Raw genomic sequence first — 16,916 nt, forward strand, 5'->3', positions numbered from 1 at the left:
GCAAGGCACTTGCTGCGTAAACAAGTCACTGAGTTGAAAGGGAAAATGAAATTCAACTACCCTGACTGCTCTCAGCAACTCACATTCCACCATCCTCTCTCTCCCCCTTCCAATCACCTATGTTTGCAGATACATGGAAGATTTTCCTTCCAAACTTGCACCCTAACGCTGTCTTTGTACTGCGGACTCGAGACACTCTTCAGCCAGTGCGTCCAGCACACTGATTTGCTCTGGGAGACTGTGAAATTGGGTTCGTTTGCCTAAATGGAAGTTGCTCTCCTCCAGAAGCCCAGGTCAATCCTGCTACTAAGGAACACAGCGAAGAGCCTCACACAGAACATAGCTGGTAAGGCCATTGTTTCCTTCTCTCCCCACATCATGGCCAAGGTTACATCCTTGCTCTTCCATCAATGTAGAAACGCATACTTCCATTTCAGCTCCCAGACCCATTTACCTGGTAATCAAAGCAATTTATGGCAGATCACAGAGGGAAAAAACCAACAAACTGCACACCAAGAGAGCAAAAGGAAAACAAAACTTGCAAGAACTATTCAGTGCCTCAGCTTTCCAGGAATGCACTGCCCAGACCAGCGCTTCAGTTGCCTTAGGAAATGGAGACAGAATGCTCCCACAGGGAAATGGCTCACAGGATTCACCACAGTGCAACCCACAGCCTCTGCAGGCACTGAGTAAAGGAACAGCAAAAGGTGGGGCTCAGGGGGTCTGCTGGAAATAAAGGGTCAAGGTAAGGAAAAAAATCCAAAACGTCACAAAACAAAAAGGGCGCAGCACTGGGACAGGATGGATGAGGGAGGGACACCCCCCTCCACCCCCTGCTCCCCAAACATGAGCATCCCTGGACCTCTACATACAGCCAGGAGCCATTCTGCACAGCAGCTCCCCAACCACCCCAACTGCTTCCCCACAGAACACCGGGATTGCTCCCAGCACCTGCACTCAAACACCCAGCACAGAAATCCACCCAGGGGACTCCCCCAACCCCTGCTCAAACAGCCACACACAAGCTTCAGTGAGTCCTGGCTGAGCCAGCGCAAAGCCCACAGCCCCGAGACAAGCCCCAACTCAGCTCCTCCCCTGCTTCGCCAGAGCCCGTCTCTGCTCCCAGTCCAGCCCCAGCCACTTCGCTCCTCCAGCCTGACCATGGAACCAGCCAAACAAATCTGCACAAAGGTCTAACAATGTCGCACTTTTGGCCACTCCAGTGAGAATCCATTACCTTTAAAAAGCTTCCCCTTTCCTTAGGTGAGCACAAGAACAAAGACCCTTCCACGGTCTGAAGGGTGAAATGCCAATAGCTTTTTTCAAAATAGCTTTAATTCTTGCATCCAAGGAAACAAAACCACATCTAGTTTTATATGCATTTAATAGTTTACCAATTGGTACAATAAGATTTTTTTTAATATGCAGAAAACATGAATAAATTTTGTTTTACACAGTCTGAGAGCAACAAATTGTACTGTAAAACACAGAGCAGTATTATATACATTCCTTTACTGACTGGGTTTTTCTCTTAAATTGTGTCAATCGCTTCCGTTAACTCCTACAGTCTGGGAACTGATTTCTCCAATTGCAACCTCTAACATTGCTCTTATAAAAAGAATTCAGCCTTTGCCTTGATGTCAACATCAGGATCAACTTCTAAAACGTGAAGGTTTTGCTAACTCGTCTTCGGTATGAGTGTGGGGAAGCCTGAGGGAGAGGCAGGACAGGAGAGCAGCTACGTACAGGACACAGTTGAAAGGTAAAAGGCCAGCTAAATCCAGTTGTGACTTGTGAATCCAACTCAACCTTCCCCGCTCCCAATGTGGTCATCCCTACCCTTTTATGCACCTACTCTTGCTAGAAGATTCTCGGTATTGACTTTTTAAATACACGGGACTTTATGTACAGCAAATCACTCATCCTAAGCGCGTTTTCCCTTCACTCAACTCAGTATTTCTTTCAATATTCAGATCATTAAAAGGATTATCAAGCCACCACTGTCTACCAAAACAAAGTATAATCTTTTACTTTTAAATAGCTTTTACGTGAGTCAAAAGCTATTTAAGAGTGGTATTACCAGGCAGTTCACATGGAAACAGGAGGAGGCAAATGGGAGAGGCAGGGTACCGACAGCATGGGCACACTGGCCTTGGTGAGGCTACAGCCAAAGTTTTCCAAACACTACGGTGCTCCACAGCCCTTGGACAACTCGCTACCAACTAGAGTTTTCTCTTTTAATTAGTGCTCTGGGCACACCATTGGTCACACCACACACAAAAGCAGGACGGCTTTTTCAATCTTCTAAAGTGCAAGATGCTATCAAATATCTACTGCCAGATCATCTCTCAACCACGATCAATGCTGCACTTTTTTGAATGCTCCAAAGACTCCCATGGCACATTCCATCAGTGTGGCACTGGAATGGCTATCTGGTCTTAAGCCTAAAGGTCTGTGCCATCTGTTCAACAGCACAACCTAGATACAGTTATTGTGTAAGCAATGCCAATCAGAATAATAACAGTGACAAAGCAGCAGTGAACCTCTTATACCCTCCAATGAACATATTTTGGAATCCCAACCAGTAACCTCATCCTCAGCACAGGAAAGGCACAGGATTAGCTAACAGAAAACACTGCAAACAGTGGAAGAGCTCAACGCAGCAGGAAACCCTTGCAAACCCAATTCCTGTGTCACGGCTTTTGCTTTGTCTCTAAACAGGGCTTCAACTTTCGATCCGTTCAGGACCGTCCCTGAGATTATTCACTGCTCATCAAAGGAGAAGGTTGTGAACTGCACTGCAGAAAGCACTTCGCTGAGTGTTTGACACAAGCAATTAAAATGCTGCTTACATGACTTTCATCACTTGTTTGTCCTTGTAAATAGTTGTATGCCAAAGGGAAAAAAGGCAGCAGACAGCTTCCACTTCATAGGTACCTTTAATTTCTCATTCAGGTTTATGACTTATGTACATGAGTGTGGTTTACTTCATACTTTTAAATAAAGTTTATAGGTCCTACCAGGAATTAAACAGAAGTATTACTTTCAGTTGCAGATGCACGGAGGAATTTTAAGATGCACTACTTGAGTATCTGGAGTTCTTGAATAGGACAAAAAGCAGCAAATTTTTCCAGTCCAAGCAGCTAACAAACAAAAAATACTTTATTTGTGCATGCTTAACTGCAGAAACACACACTGAAAAATTACATAAAGCACTGGATTTAAGAGATTAGCCTGAATCTTAAAACTGGCTCCAAAACACGCCCACATCAGAACTCCCTCTCCTCCACCCCTTCCCTGAGGCAAGTCTGCACCAGGATCGAATGCCAAAATCCACCTCCTCCCTAGGGGAACAGATCTTTCCTGGGGTGACTGTGGAAAATGAACCTCCACACGCCTCACTCCAGCAGTGTGTGCACGGTCCAGCCAACCCTACATTGGTCAAGGATTCTTATTTTTAAAAGGGACAGTTTTAAAAAGCCATGTATTAAACAAAATGGATAAAATAAAGCACAAATTCACCTGTTAAAACATCAGACTGGTACTTCATTATATCGTAAATTTTAAAGTAGATTTTTAAAAAGACCTGGTTAGTTTGGTAAGTATTGTAATTCTTAGTTATCTACAATGGAATTTGTCACAAAAATGCTGATTAAAATATTAATTTATAATATTTGCATTCACTTCAGATCAAAATATGTAACTTTAGGGATATGCAAATTAAAAACTCTATACACCAAACAACATAAATACTAACGGCCGAGCTGGGCTAGTTTTGCTGATCGGATTTGAGTTTAAATGTTACTCAATAGCATCATTCCCACAGATGAACTTTGTTGATGGTGTTTTGCTTTTCTTTTAGAAGCCTGTATCAATCTATATCTGCCATTATAATCTGATTCTGAAGGTATTCAGTGCTTTCTCTAAAGCATTTCACTGCATCCCAAGCTATTTCTCCATATGCAAACCACAGTATGTTTTTATTCACGCCACACTGTCACGGTGAATGTAACCTCATTTTCCAAAAGGCTTCTAAGGAGGCACTAAAGAAACCAAGAAACCTTTGTATGCCCTGTCCTCCTGCATGTGAGTAAGAGGGAAGTGTACTTGGATACTGTTGTGGAAGAGGAATTGCACATCTCTAACAAACATTGAAAGCAAACAGCAAGTTGTACCATGGCAGTCATTTGGGAGATTAAGCTCTATTGGAAATTAGATCACTAAATTCTAGTGGGATGGACAACTCCTCCTGGAAGTTCATCTAGCATTAAAAAAAACAAACCAACAAACATAAAAACCCATTTAAACTTAGTTTAACAGCACAGCTTAACCATTGAATGACCAAATAAAAAATAAATACATTTATCACATCAGCTGCTACTAAGATTTGTTGTCTTATTTCAGGTTTACAGTTAGTCATATAAACATACCAACCCTTCCGTGATAGGAGGCCAAAACAAGTACATCCTGTTGATTTGGCAAATGTTTCATGACAAATGTTCCAGAGTTTAATTAATTTCCATTAATTACATACAAGGTTCAGAAGATTCTGAATTGCAGCCTTATTATCTAGTATTCTTAGAGATTTATTAAGCACACTTAAGTGATGTTACATAGATACACATTTCTGAAAGAGCCCTACAAAACTTTTCCCAAATGAGGTCACCCATTCAGGCACCAACAGACAGCAGAGAGAAAAACAGGTATAATTATCCGACATAGAACGACACTGTCAACTGTTCAGTTAAGTGCCCTGTTTCAGTTATCCAACTTCTGCCTCCTTAGGTCTGATGTGACCAATGCCAGCCCATGTTCTTAAACCTATGGTACTTCTAGACAACGTATGTAAATTTACAGTATACAATTTGGATTCACCATGCATGAATACTTTGTGTGTAACATTTAATAAGCTCAATCTACATCCAGAATAATTTACATGAAAGGACAATATTTATTTAAACAGAGCTCAATGGGTAACCATGGTATCTGAGTGCATCCAGAGGAAAAAGGGGTCAAATATGAATTCAATCAACGGCACTCCCACACTTTTACTGTTTGATCTACACTTCCAGTAACCACATACGGTGCCGTCTTGTGGAAATCTGCACGGAAAGAAAAGCTTATGTTAAGAATGAATCCAAAACTTCAGTATTTTCCACTCTCACTGAACACCATTACTTAAAAAAAAAAAAAAAAAAAAAAGCAGGAAAATCTACTTTCGGTTCATTTATAAAGAAGCTTTCATGGAAAAGAAATCAAGATAAAGGTATAACGGAGAGGAGTCCAAATCACCTCAAACTGATAAAACCCTTCAACACTAACAGAAAACAAATTCATGTATTTATGTAACAGGTACTCAAGAATCAGAAGTCAAGAAACTTGATTTTTTTTCTTTTTGCCATAGACAGCACAGGCTGTGAGCCAGGATTCCAAATATGTAAGCTGCACTGTTTCTCAGGAGATCCCAAAATATTTCATATATACCAATCTACTTTGGACTGGGCCAGCAGACAGCACCGGGAAGCTTAAATAAGAGGAATCAGAAAGCCTTGCTGTGTATAAAGGGTTTAGCAAAGCCATCTGTAACCTGAAGCAGGCAATTCCAAGGGTGGCCAATCCACGCTAATGGCTTCATGGTCTTAAACTCATAATTTTTCTCTGCCCCTTTCTGATCAGCCATCTTCAACAAAAGTGAAGGGAAGTTAGAAACCCCATGTTTTGACTAGACCTGCAAGCCTGATTAGGAAACCTCAGCAGCTGACACCAGGTCCCCTGCTAAGCTAACTTACACAGCTTTACTGGTGATGCCATGAACTGCCAGAGGAATGCAGAGAAAGGAACAAAGAAAATTCCAGAGTGAAGGCTGAATGAATAGGAAAGGGATGGTTGGTAAAACCAAACAGAAATGCCAAGGAACTCAGGTATACCTAATTTTTTTCTGACCGTTTTGCTTTGCCTCCAGCCTGCTTTTTCCCCCCCCCCCCCCAGCTGGGCAAGCCTTTGCAGTACAGCACTCCCAAATGCCTACACATTCAGTGGTGACAGCTTCCAGAGCACCCTGGCAGTTAACGTCCGTATCCAGCAGGCAACACTGGTAACAGAAGTGGAAAAACCCAGCACACTCAAAATTCGTATCTGTCCTTATTTGATTAAGACATATACAACACAAAACTTCACCAGGATCCAAACCATGAACGTCTAGCCTGGTGCCCAACTCCAGCTGGTGAAGATGTAGACAAATCTGTATCCCTAGCTCTGTACTTCACAGTAAGCACTGCAGAACAATACATACCCAAAGAGGTAACAAAGTGTTCATGCGCATTGAGGGTTTTCATGCATCGCTTGTTCTTGAAGTCCCAGACACGTAGAGTCTTGTCATCAGCACAGCTCAAAATAAATTTTCCCCCAGAGTGGAACAGAACGCCACGTACCCAATTATCATGGCCCACCTTGTGCACAAGGAGAAATCAGTGAGCAGATGCAAGTTTTAAGGCTAAGCATTCTACAATTTCTGCTATGGCAAATGGAGTAACTCCTTGCCCCGCTCCTGCAAGGGCAGCATTTAGGTTTCTAAAATTCCAAGTTTATCTTTAATTTCTATTATTACATCTGTATCAGCACTACAAACTATGTGAGTTCCTGTCCTTGAAGGCAAACAAACAGAAGCCCTCATGTGATCTTCATCGGTTCTGCTCCCCACTCCCAGCAGCAACATCCAGTCCAGCCTGAACACAGGCTGGAAAACAGCAGTCCATAGCCTGTGGGAAGACCAGCACACGGCAAGGACGTGATGTTTACTGAAGACAAGACTCAGATGATTATCAGCTTTTCCGTAGACAAGCTACTCATAAAAACTACACTACAATACCATGTATTTTGAGAATCTTACTATTTCTTAGTAATAAGAAGTTTTGAAATATAGAAACCATTAAAAATGGTATATTTCCAGTGTTTGTCTTATTTCAATAACTCTGGTTTCTCTCGAAAACATGAAGACGTTAAGACACATTCTACTAAAACTGTTTTACCTACACAGCTATGACCACCAGAAAAACATCCACGAACTTACAAGTGTCATAAGGCACATGCCAGTGCTGATGTCCCACATCTTAATGGTCTTGTCTCTGGATCCAGACAGCAGAAAAGGCCCAGGCTTGCCACTCTTCTTAGTCTACAGAAAATCATGGTTTATATTATGGCATATATAGGGCACAGGGGGAAGAAGAGGAAGGAGGAAGCAGATCCCTTCTGGGTGCCATTTCTTAGTACAAAAATTGCATTGTATGACAGCTTACAGCCAATAAGCGCACAATGCTGAAGCTGAGAGTCACAGGCATTTTGCTAGGAGAAATAATCATAAAATGAAAGGAATTAAGCAATCTGTTAAAAGAAACAGTTGTATGCCCTGCCAATGCAACAAGCCATTCACTTGGAATCCACACTTCCCTACCGCAAGACATCTTCTCTTAATGGTAGACACAGACCCCTTGGGACAAGGGAGCATGAAGTTCAGCCATCTTTGTGCTCTCGTTCATCATAAAAAGTAACAGAGCAAGTCTAAGAATTTTTGACAAGTTCCTGCTCTGTACCACATTTCTATTTGCAGTAGTGCCATGTATGACAAAGGCTGAAATGTTTCAGCTGTGGAGTTAACATTTGTCTGCTGCTGTTCAAAGCCAAATACTGCAATGGAATGTGTACAGGGCTGATCAGCCCAGCAGAGGGCAGGGGCGATACTGCCTCAGATCTACACTTCTGCAAGAGGAGTCAAATGCTTGGAATTCAGCTTTAATTACTTTTGATTAAAAGATTGTAAGGATCTTTTAACGAGTCAAGTAAAATTGGACTGAAATAATCTATAAAACTCATCACTAGACAAGCCCCTCTCTTCAGTGTATCTACCCTTCCCCTTGGGTATTTATGTCCTTTTTTAGGAAGGGGGCAAAGCAGAAACAGTTGGGGTTTTAACAAGAAACTGGAGTTACTTTCTAGTTAATTTCTTCTACACCTTGTAATCCTCAGAAGGAAATATTTGCTGACCTTCAGTAAGCCTTTCTTGACAATTTAGGAAACAAACCAGAGAAGATGTATCTGTGATCACAGATGTGGGAATTGTTTTTGTTAATAAATTTCTCCTTCACACTCTGCCAGATAAGCCACCTTCCGCAGCTCTCTGGTGAAAGATGTGAGAGTGGTCCTGCTCTAAACTTTCTCAGAAACAGCATCTCTGCAAAGTTCACTTTCATTAATGCAAAGGTAGGGCCCTACTATTAAAAACGACAAAAGTCTGGATCCTATAAAGCCACAATGGGGGGGGTTAGCAGTACACCAAGTTCACTCAAGCACTTTGAGATTAAGGAGAACAAGGCTACTTTGTTCCAAGTACTATCCAGGAAGTTGTATATAAAGCACAGTCAAAAATCAGACTGTATGAGCTTATTTAACAGCATTGAAAACATTACCTCTGATCCTGTAGCTTCTGATATGGTGGAGTACGAGCTCTCAGGAGCCCAGGAAATGCATTCTACCACGTGCTCATGTTCCCGGAGCTCAGCTTTGCATTCCTTTGTCGCTACCACCCAAACACGCACTGTCTGGTCATTAGAACAACTGGCAATTAAGGTGCCATCCTGGTTAGGCCGCACCATGCGCACCCATTCTCTGTGACCCGTGAAAGTCTTCACACAGTAACTATTCAAAGAAGAGAAATACAGCATGACTCAGTTAACACTGCACTAAAACCATTACAAATGCCTTTGGAATTCAAGGACGCCTGACCTACTCCTAGAAGGTAAGATAAAATATTTTAGCATGCATGTGTCCATCTTGGATGATGATGTAGAAGGCTATAAAACAGTTCATGGGAAGTTAAGGAAGTTAACATGAGAAAGTAGTGACAGGTAAGAACTAGCAAATCCTTGTTAAGACAAAGTGTGGAAAAAAAATGAAGCTGACAATAGCTCGCATAAAATAGGTATTTGAAGAACAAGTAGGGATTTACAATCATTCCGATAGCCTTCAACTACAACTTCTAGCAAAGGACAATTTAAAGAGACAACTGACGAATGGAAGAATAAGACAAAAAAAATACACACACACACACCCCCCCCCAAAAAAAACCAACCCACAAAACCACTCAAACCTAAACCGAAACAAAATCAGTGGAGAAGCCTTGATCTGCATCGAGAAAGGTAATAGATTTCTCCTCCCTTCTCTCATGCTCCCTGTAAACCTGTGATTGACCACTGACCTGATATTTCTACCTGGTCCTGAGTCACAGTGTTCTACCCTCATAGCTCCCAGAAAGACAAAGCCATTTAGATTTAATTAGCTGCTACTAAAACCTAAAAACCTGTGCTTAATGATTTAAAGCAGAATCCTTAACTAAATTACCCTAAAGGGCACAATATCATACTCCAATTCAAATAATGTTTGGTGACATTCACAATTTATGTGGCCCACTTTCTACAAACAGTGGTTTGTGCTTGTTTTGTGTAGGTGGTAATATTTAGCCAGCAGTGCACTTACCCTGTTTGGACTTCCCACATTTTGATAGTTTTATCCCTTGAGGCAGAAACTATATGATCTCCATTGGGCATGATGGCTACTGAAGAAACATTATGATCATGACCTAAAAGCAAAATCAAACCCTTATTAAGTGTTTTTTTTAATAGTTTATACAGAGCACACAGGAGCTGCAATTCCTTTATTTGGGGAAGTAGCTACAACAATAGTACTTTTTATGGCATAATCCTTACACATAAACTTGAGGTTTTATGAAATGATCATTGACATTTTTAGAAACCACACTGTCCAGGCATTTGGCATCCGTACTTTGATAAATTTATCTCTTTAAGGTATTTTAAAATCAGAGTCTCACTACGGCAAGCAACACTTCACACTTAGAAAAGCTAGTAGTTTAGAAGAGAGCTTCTACAATGACTATCTTTAAAATTATCAGCTAGGCCTGGTTACAGTACATGATAGACTATGCAGAAGATGTTTAAAAGGAAACAGGCCTTTGGTGAGAGGCATGCCGAACCTCATTACAGAGGCTTAATGCTAAAAGACTGCATGTTTCCAGACATCTGGTATTAGGTTTTAGTAAAACATGGAACTGCACTGATTCAAGAACCAAGAAAGAACCAACTGTATACACGTGACAGCAACTTCCATGGCTGCTGAGATCTGAGAGGAAGACAATCAATGCTGAAAAACACGTCCAGATCATGAACTCCTTATGAGATCATGTATATGGCTTCAGCTCTTGCCTTCAGTAAACCCAGAAACAATGGGACAACATAGGAAAGGAGCTCTGTAGAGACAGTTCATTTCCAGCATTGCAAGAAATTAAACTTCCCAAAGTGGCAAACAGTATAATTAACTATTTTGAAATCCTGGTATTATCCAGAACAAGTTGTTGGGTAGGGCATTTCTTTTACAAGTTCAGAGTATGAACTTGGCTCTAACAGTTTGTTTATAATTCAGACACTTATCTTACTTTAACCTCTGCAATTGTTCCTACTTAAATAGTCAGGATTAGAAATTTATCTTCTGAGACCAGTAGTTTAGCATAATTTCTCAACAGATTAGAGGCATTAAACAGCTTCCTTTTTTTCATCTGGAGATCTGATGTTCTCCTTTCCAAAACATTATCACCAATGAGTTCACTAACAGGTCATCTTTTTCCTTTTACTGGCAGCTACATTGCGTCTTGCAAGCCACGTATCCATGATGTACAACTTCACAAGTCTCATTTCCATTTTTTCCACTAAGAACTCAAAGCACCAGGTGAACTACTAAAAAACACACCTGAAGTGCCAGCGAATACCAGTTTCACTGCAAGTATGGTACTTTGCAGTTCCTCACTGAAAAGCCTGTCTTTCTTACCTGAAACTGAGTTGAAGCAATGCAACTCCCCACACACGAACCTAGTTTACCCACACTCCTGTTACAACATCCAGTTCATAAAAAGAACACATCCTGCATGTGCTCTCATACAGAAATCTAAGTCTCCTGTGCACTGCTTTATTTTCTTTCTATCAGCCAGCTGCATAACATGTTCCACTGCAACATCTGTTCTTCTGTGTGTTATTTATTCTGATGTCTCAAACATTCTCTCTTCCTACTCATCACTTCTTGTAGAAGATATTAAAAGCAAGGCAAGCAGCAGTACAAAAATGCTTGTACTTCAAGACTATAAAATAAACAGATGCTGTCAATATTAGAATCTTAAGAGTTGTGGTTGCTTTACCTTCCCAATTTTTCTCTACGGCTTTTGAGCCTAACACAATGGGCACATTCATGCGAAACTGCACAAACACAAAGCAAACTCATACACAGTAAATACAGGACACCTTGGGCACCAACTGCCTCCTTCCTGAAACAGTTACATCAAGGAAAGGGAGGGCATGAAGAAGGTAATTTTTTACTGATTTGGCTTACAGTTTTATTGGCTAGAACGCATTTAATTTTCAGTGCTAAAACCCTGTAACTGCCATTTTGTTTCAGTATCATTATGGGATGCTTCCCACAGCACCATGCACAGCACATCTGAGACGCTATTTCACTCCATAGACACTAAACATATATCTTATTTACACAGCACTCAAAGAATAAAAATAGCCCCCCCCCTCTTTCTGGACAATACTCTGGTTTATAACCCTTTTCCACATCAGCAGTTTTCCTGGATGGAAAAAAAATAAATACATATTTCTTCACTTTACAGACTAAATCAATTCCCTTTATACCTTACCATGCATAGTTCTGATGCACTCAAAGCCCTGGAAATCCCATAGCTTAATGGTCATATCAGCAGAACAGGAGGCCAATAGTTTGCCAGTGTGGTCAAAGGAAATATCTTGCACAGAGTCTGTATGCCCCTTAAGGGTTCGTTCAAAGTCTCCTGTCTCATAATCCCACACCTGACAAGCGAACAGAAAATCCGTTAACAGCAACCTATTACTCTTTGTATTCTCCAGCCTTACATTTGCACTCTGCAGGACAGTCTGGCACCTTACTCAATAATTAATTGAGCAAGAGACAAAGAGACAGCCCTAAAAAACCTAACAGCATAGAAAAATAGGCATTATTTTTTTATGATTTTGTTACTTAGAAAATAACTGAATTAATGCATCTTTAAAACTCTTTTTCAGCTACCTTAAGCATTACAAACAGCAGTTCTATTGTATCTAAGAGTCTTAACACCCAATACCCTCAAAAATAAAGATTAATTTAGAAACCACTGGACAAAGCAAATCCACTATGTACAGACTGTTTCTCTCCATTCTTTTTCTATGCTGGTTCCCTAACTCCAGCAACGTATTGCATTTTCAGTTGGTGGAAAAAAATATAATATTTAACAATTCCCCCTGCCCCTTTCCCAAGCTTTACTGTGGCTCCACAATTTACCCGTTGCTTCAAAACCAAAGAACAAATATTCTGCATACTGAAGAGCAACACTCAGAATGCACTAGTTTGGGGATGATAACCCAAACCACTCTGAAGAGTCACAGATGCACACATTAGATTACAGAATTTGCCAGAGATTAAATATTTGCAGTTAATAACTGCAAGACAGCATGAAGTCCCCATTCTCACGTCCTAATTAAGCCAATCTTCTACTATCTAACCACAAACAAAAGCCTTTGAAGCAAAACAAGCTCCTACAGATTTTATTGTCTCTTTTGAGCACAAAATTAGACATTTAAAATTATACACTAAGCAAAAACTAAAAAAAACAAAACAAAAATACCCACAAAACACCCAACAACAAAAGGAATCCATCAACTCAGTAGATTGTTGCGTTCTCAATGATTGCAGTCAGAAATGAAGCCTGACTTCAAGAATAAGGAAATTCATTCAGTGTATCCGTAAGAGGGAGCAAACACCAAAGCTAATTAGGCTCCTCTATAACATCTGACAAACACAGAGCTGTCACTGTTTCAACTGGCCCTGTCTGCTTAGAGAAAAACACCAGTCCTCCCATGTTCAAGCCTGATGCAGAAACAAGAACAGGTTAAAGCTTTTCATGAACTAGATCTGGCTGACACTTTCTATTTTAATCTTCTCTGAGTAGCCACTATTAGAACAACTTGCATTTTTAAGCACTTTGCTTCATATGCTACTCAATGTTTTTCAGAACACCACTTTTCAAAATAGTTTTTAAACCAGTGTAGATGAGAACAATGAGAAGTATCCTTTGTTGGGATAACTCCCTTTAATTGTGACAGTCAAACAACAACAAAATGCACAATCATTTCTTTCTTGTATGCTAAAATGAGAAACTACTTGCGTACTACACCAAAGCTCTTCATACCACTGTACACTGCAATAAAACCCTGTGAAGACCATTTAAAGTTAGTGAAAGTCACGGGGACTTGATGAAACGTGCGTGTCCCATCTAGAATATATGGGAAGAACCAATTTTCGATTAAGAATACAGCTGCATAACCACTTTAAGTCAGCTTTAAAAATAATCACTTCAGATGATGCAAGACAACTGTCTCCTCCTCATCACATCACTAATCTATGCCACTCCTCCTGAACTGAGCAGTCAAAATGCATTCTTCCCCAACAATGCTATCTTCCTTTCTCCAGTCTCTAAATCCACATTAACTTATATTTCCCCCAAGTCAAACGATAGTAAAATGCTCTTGAAGATATTAATTGGACCAGCATAAAACTAAAATTTGTCATTACACAGGACATCATACTTGAAAGATCCATCCCTATTTAAACTAAATCACAAACTGAAACAATCTTCCATCAGTACAAGGCAAATCCAGCTTGAAATACTGATGTTACTGATACTACACATCCTCCGATTTGCCCGATTTAATTTTCTGTAGTAAACACATACCTTTATTGTGGCATCCTCTGAAGCAGAGACCATAACACTAAAGACTGGATGGAAAATTACTCGAGTGACAGGACTCCTATGCCCACTCAATGCATACTTCTCTGGAGGACGAGGAATCCACTCTTTAGGGTCTCGTTTCTGACCAAGAGGTCCACCTGATGTAAATTCTTCCTTAGCTTCATTCAGCTTCGATTCCAATTCCATTACCTAAATTTATGAATTGTAAAAAGATCGTTTATTTCTAGTTTTATAGCAAGATGTAGTGCACCTTCACTCAGAAGTAATGCAAATACCAACTAGCTCCCAGACTCGCAATAAAGCAAAGATTGCACATATCCAAACTGACTGCCAACTTTCAATAGCACTTGTGTTTCTAGAAATCAAACCTAAATTAATTGCTCATTTACTTATTAATAATTTCATCATTAGTAACTTTATCATTAGTGATTCTTCTCCAACTTCCCAAATATTTTGAGAGGAAAAAGAAGTTCAACAAAACCACATTCACTCAAATCCCATACAAATACATTTGAGTTACTATTTTGACAAACTACTGAAGGAGGTTGTGTTAACATAAGGGAATGCACTACTGCAATAATTGTTTGCATTCTTGAGATGGCACGCACGTTAACCAAGTGCAGAGAAACCAAAGATGTAATGAAACTCTAGACATATTAACCTTCACAACAGATATCTTCATTGTTGGCACATTGATTTCCCTTTCTTCCTTTCTTTCAACATGCTCTGGATCCCCTGAAGCATTACTAAAGAGAGTTTTGTACTGTCCAATAGCAGTAGAATCATTCGCTCAAATGCATTGGAGTTAATGGTTTCTTCCTTTTAACATAATGGCCAAAGACAACTGGCAGCACAACTTTTTAACCTTCTTCCTAAACCAGTCCAGCCTTCTGGAGACTGTTATTCCATCTTTCCATTCAAACTGCCTTAAGGCAACCTCTTTCCATTCCAGCTTCAGAAACTGTGCATGCAACCCATAAACTGAAGTCAAGACGTTTTTATAAGGAAACGGAGCGGATGTCGCTGTTAGCACCAAGACAGACAAAACCGTCCCTACAGCATGGATTTAACCATCTTCCCTACTCAAGTCCTCACAATTCATCTTTGAGGCATCAGTTTCTAAATCATGCATCTGTCTGACAAGGAAAATATGTAACACTGTTCAGTGATGAACCTTCACTTTCAGTCATAAGTTTTTATACAAGTAAATCTATCAGATCTCTACTTACCTTCTTTTGTAATCTTATAACAGATGTCCATTTCTTTTCCAGAAGTCCAGCATACTTCTTATCTAACTCTTCATTCTGAGGAGGCAAAGCATTCGAATTAATAAATTCTAGTTCTAAAGTCTGTAGAAGTGTTCCCTCAGAGACAACATCAACAGTTCATTTCTATAAAAGTCTCTTCACCACAGAATGAGGAATTCTAGACAACTACAGTCTGTTTTACTAGTTAAACAGAACCACGCTTCAAATTTTAACAGCTACAATTTAATTTACCTACAAAGAAAAAAGGAAAACATTTTAAAATACATTTTTTAATTAAAAATACTGCAGCACTACAGATTAATGGTTCTACATTCTACAAATAAGATACAAAAACTAGGACTAAACTGCTATCCATGCTGCCTTCTACCTTCATTACTTGAAAGGTTTTAAAGTGCTCTGAATATCTGAGAACGTTGTGCCATGTTTTGATACAGGATTTCCCCTACCCCTCCACTCAACTCATAAAAAACAACAGAAGACAGCAGGCAGTGATTGGAAGCAGCAAGACACAAAGTGGCAATGAGTTTCTCAAAGACAGCCTCCTTTTCCACTTCCACTAAATAGAGGTTCAGAAACTAAAGAACTGCCTCCATAGTGAAAACAGCCTTCACAATATTACTTGTTAGCACAATGCACTTTTTCTCTTTTTCTCTCTTTCTCTCATAGAAGCACATGCTGTTGGAAAGTGGCAGCCAGCTGCCAGGGCAGAATTACACACACTCCATCTCACTTAGAAACCAGGTAGCCCAAACTAACTCTTGTTTTTTATTTTTTTAAAAACACTTAATTATAGTTAACCTCAAATAAACACAATATTGCATTATTTGGTGCTACTTTCTCAAAGCAAGCTTTAAGTGCCCACTCCCTGCACCTTTACTTCAGTGTCTGAAGCAGGAGTCTACTACACCTGCCCTACTGAACACCAACTCAGCTACCGGAGAAAGCAACACTGATTTTGCAACTCTAATGAAACTTTAACGAACAGTAATTTTGTTCCACTAAATATTTTTCTCCTTTGGGCTCTAAGGAACAGCTGAGTAGCAACAACAAACAGCTGATGTTATTGTAAAAGCCTGAGGATTACTCCTCTGTTTTTTAACCCTCCAACCTATTGAGAGAAGGAAAAAGAAAAAAAGCAACACAGGAAAACCAACATCAGAGGCACAGAAGAGTATTTAAATGCTGCACACTTTGGTTCCACGTACAAACCAACAATCTCACAGTACAATAATTCTAGATTAGGTAGAGAATAACAAAAGCATGGGGAAAATACCAACGACATGGCTTACTCCATAAAAGCTCTGAGGAGTGGCTACCTTGGTCAGAGTCCAGATGTTAACCTACTACTTCAGGGGCATTTGTAAAAGCTGGAGTTATCTACAGAAATAATCAATACAAAAAACTAAATCCCTCTTTGTAGAGCTACAACTGAATCCTTTCCATTTACTGGAGTAATTTTTGCCTTTAACTTTTTTTTGTCATTTTTGCACAGTTTAGTTCAGATTTTCTTGCAGGAAAGTCATATGGAACTTTTATAGCAACTGCACTTTCTATTTCCCTTAGGATCATCTAGCCAATTTAGACTGCCTTTTTAACCTTTGGGAAGAGAAGACTTAATTAGGTTGACAGATAAGGCAGATAAGGGAACGGTATTAGGATTTTCAATTATAAGTATATAAGTATTCCAATTTGTCATTTCTACCTATTTATTAGATACTAGAATCAGACTGGAGAAATGAAGTTCAGCTTTAACCAAGCACTCCGGAAAA

The 16,916-nt window shown here is 39.9% G+C and overlaps 1 protein-coding gene across 2 annotated transcripts in view; it reads right to left on the reverse strand.

Annotated features, from left to right (window-relative positions):
* Positions 1–1,367: 1,367 nt before the first annotated feature.
* The window catches only part of PAFAH1B1 (platelet activating factor acetylhydrolase 1b regulatory subunit 1), a 37,203-nt gene continuing 21,654 nt past the window's right edge, over positions 1,368–16,916 (reverse strand). For both annotated transcript variants that reach the window (XM_054085091.1, XM_054085092.1), the window contains exons 4-11: positions 15,109–15,183; positions 13,862–14,068; positions 11,756–11,924; positions 9,529–9,631; positions 8,463–8,691; positions 7,070–7,171; positions 6,293–6,449; positions 1,368–5,102 (exon numbers count right to left, since the gene is read on the reverse strand). In XM_054085091.1, coding sequence (XP_053941066.1) covers positions 5,029–5,102; positions 6,293–6,449; positions 7,070–7,171; positions 8,463–8,691; positions 9,529–9,631; positions 11,756–11,924; positions 13,862–14,068; positions 15,109–15,183 — 1,116 coding nt within the window. In that variant the 3' untranslated portion in view covers positions 1,368–5,028. The remainder of the gene's footprint in view (positions 5,103–6,292; positions 6,450–7,069; positions 7,172–8,462; positions 8,692–9,528; positions 9,632–11,755; positions 11,925–13,861; positions 14,069–15,108; positions 15,184–16,916) is intronic.

The sequence above is a fragment of the Cuculus canorus genome, chromosome 20 (assembly GCF_017976375.1).
Source record: "Cuculus canorus isolate bCucCan1 chromosome 20, bCucCan1.pri, whole genome shotgun sequence".
NCBI classification, from domain to species: domain Eukaryota; kingdom Metazoa; phylum Chordata; class Aves; order Cuculiformes; family Cuculidae; genus Cuculus; species Cuculus canorus.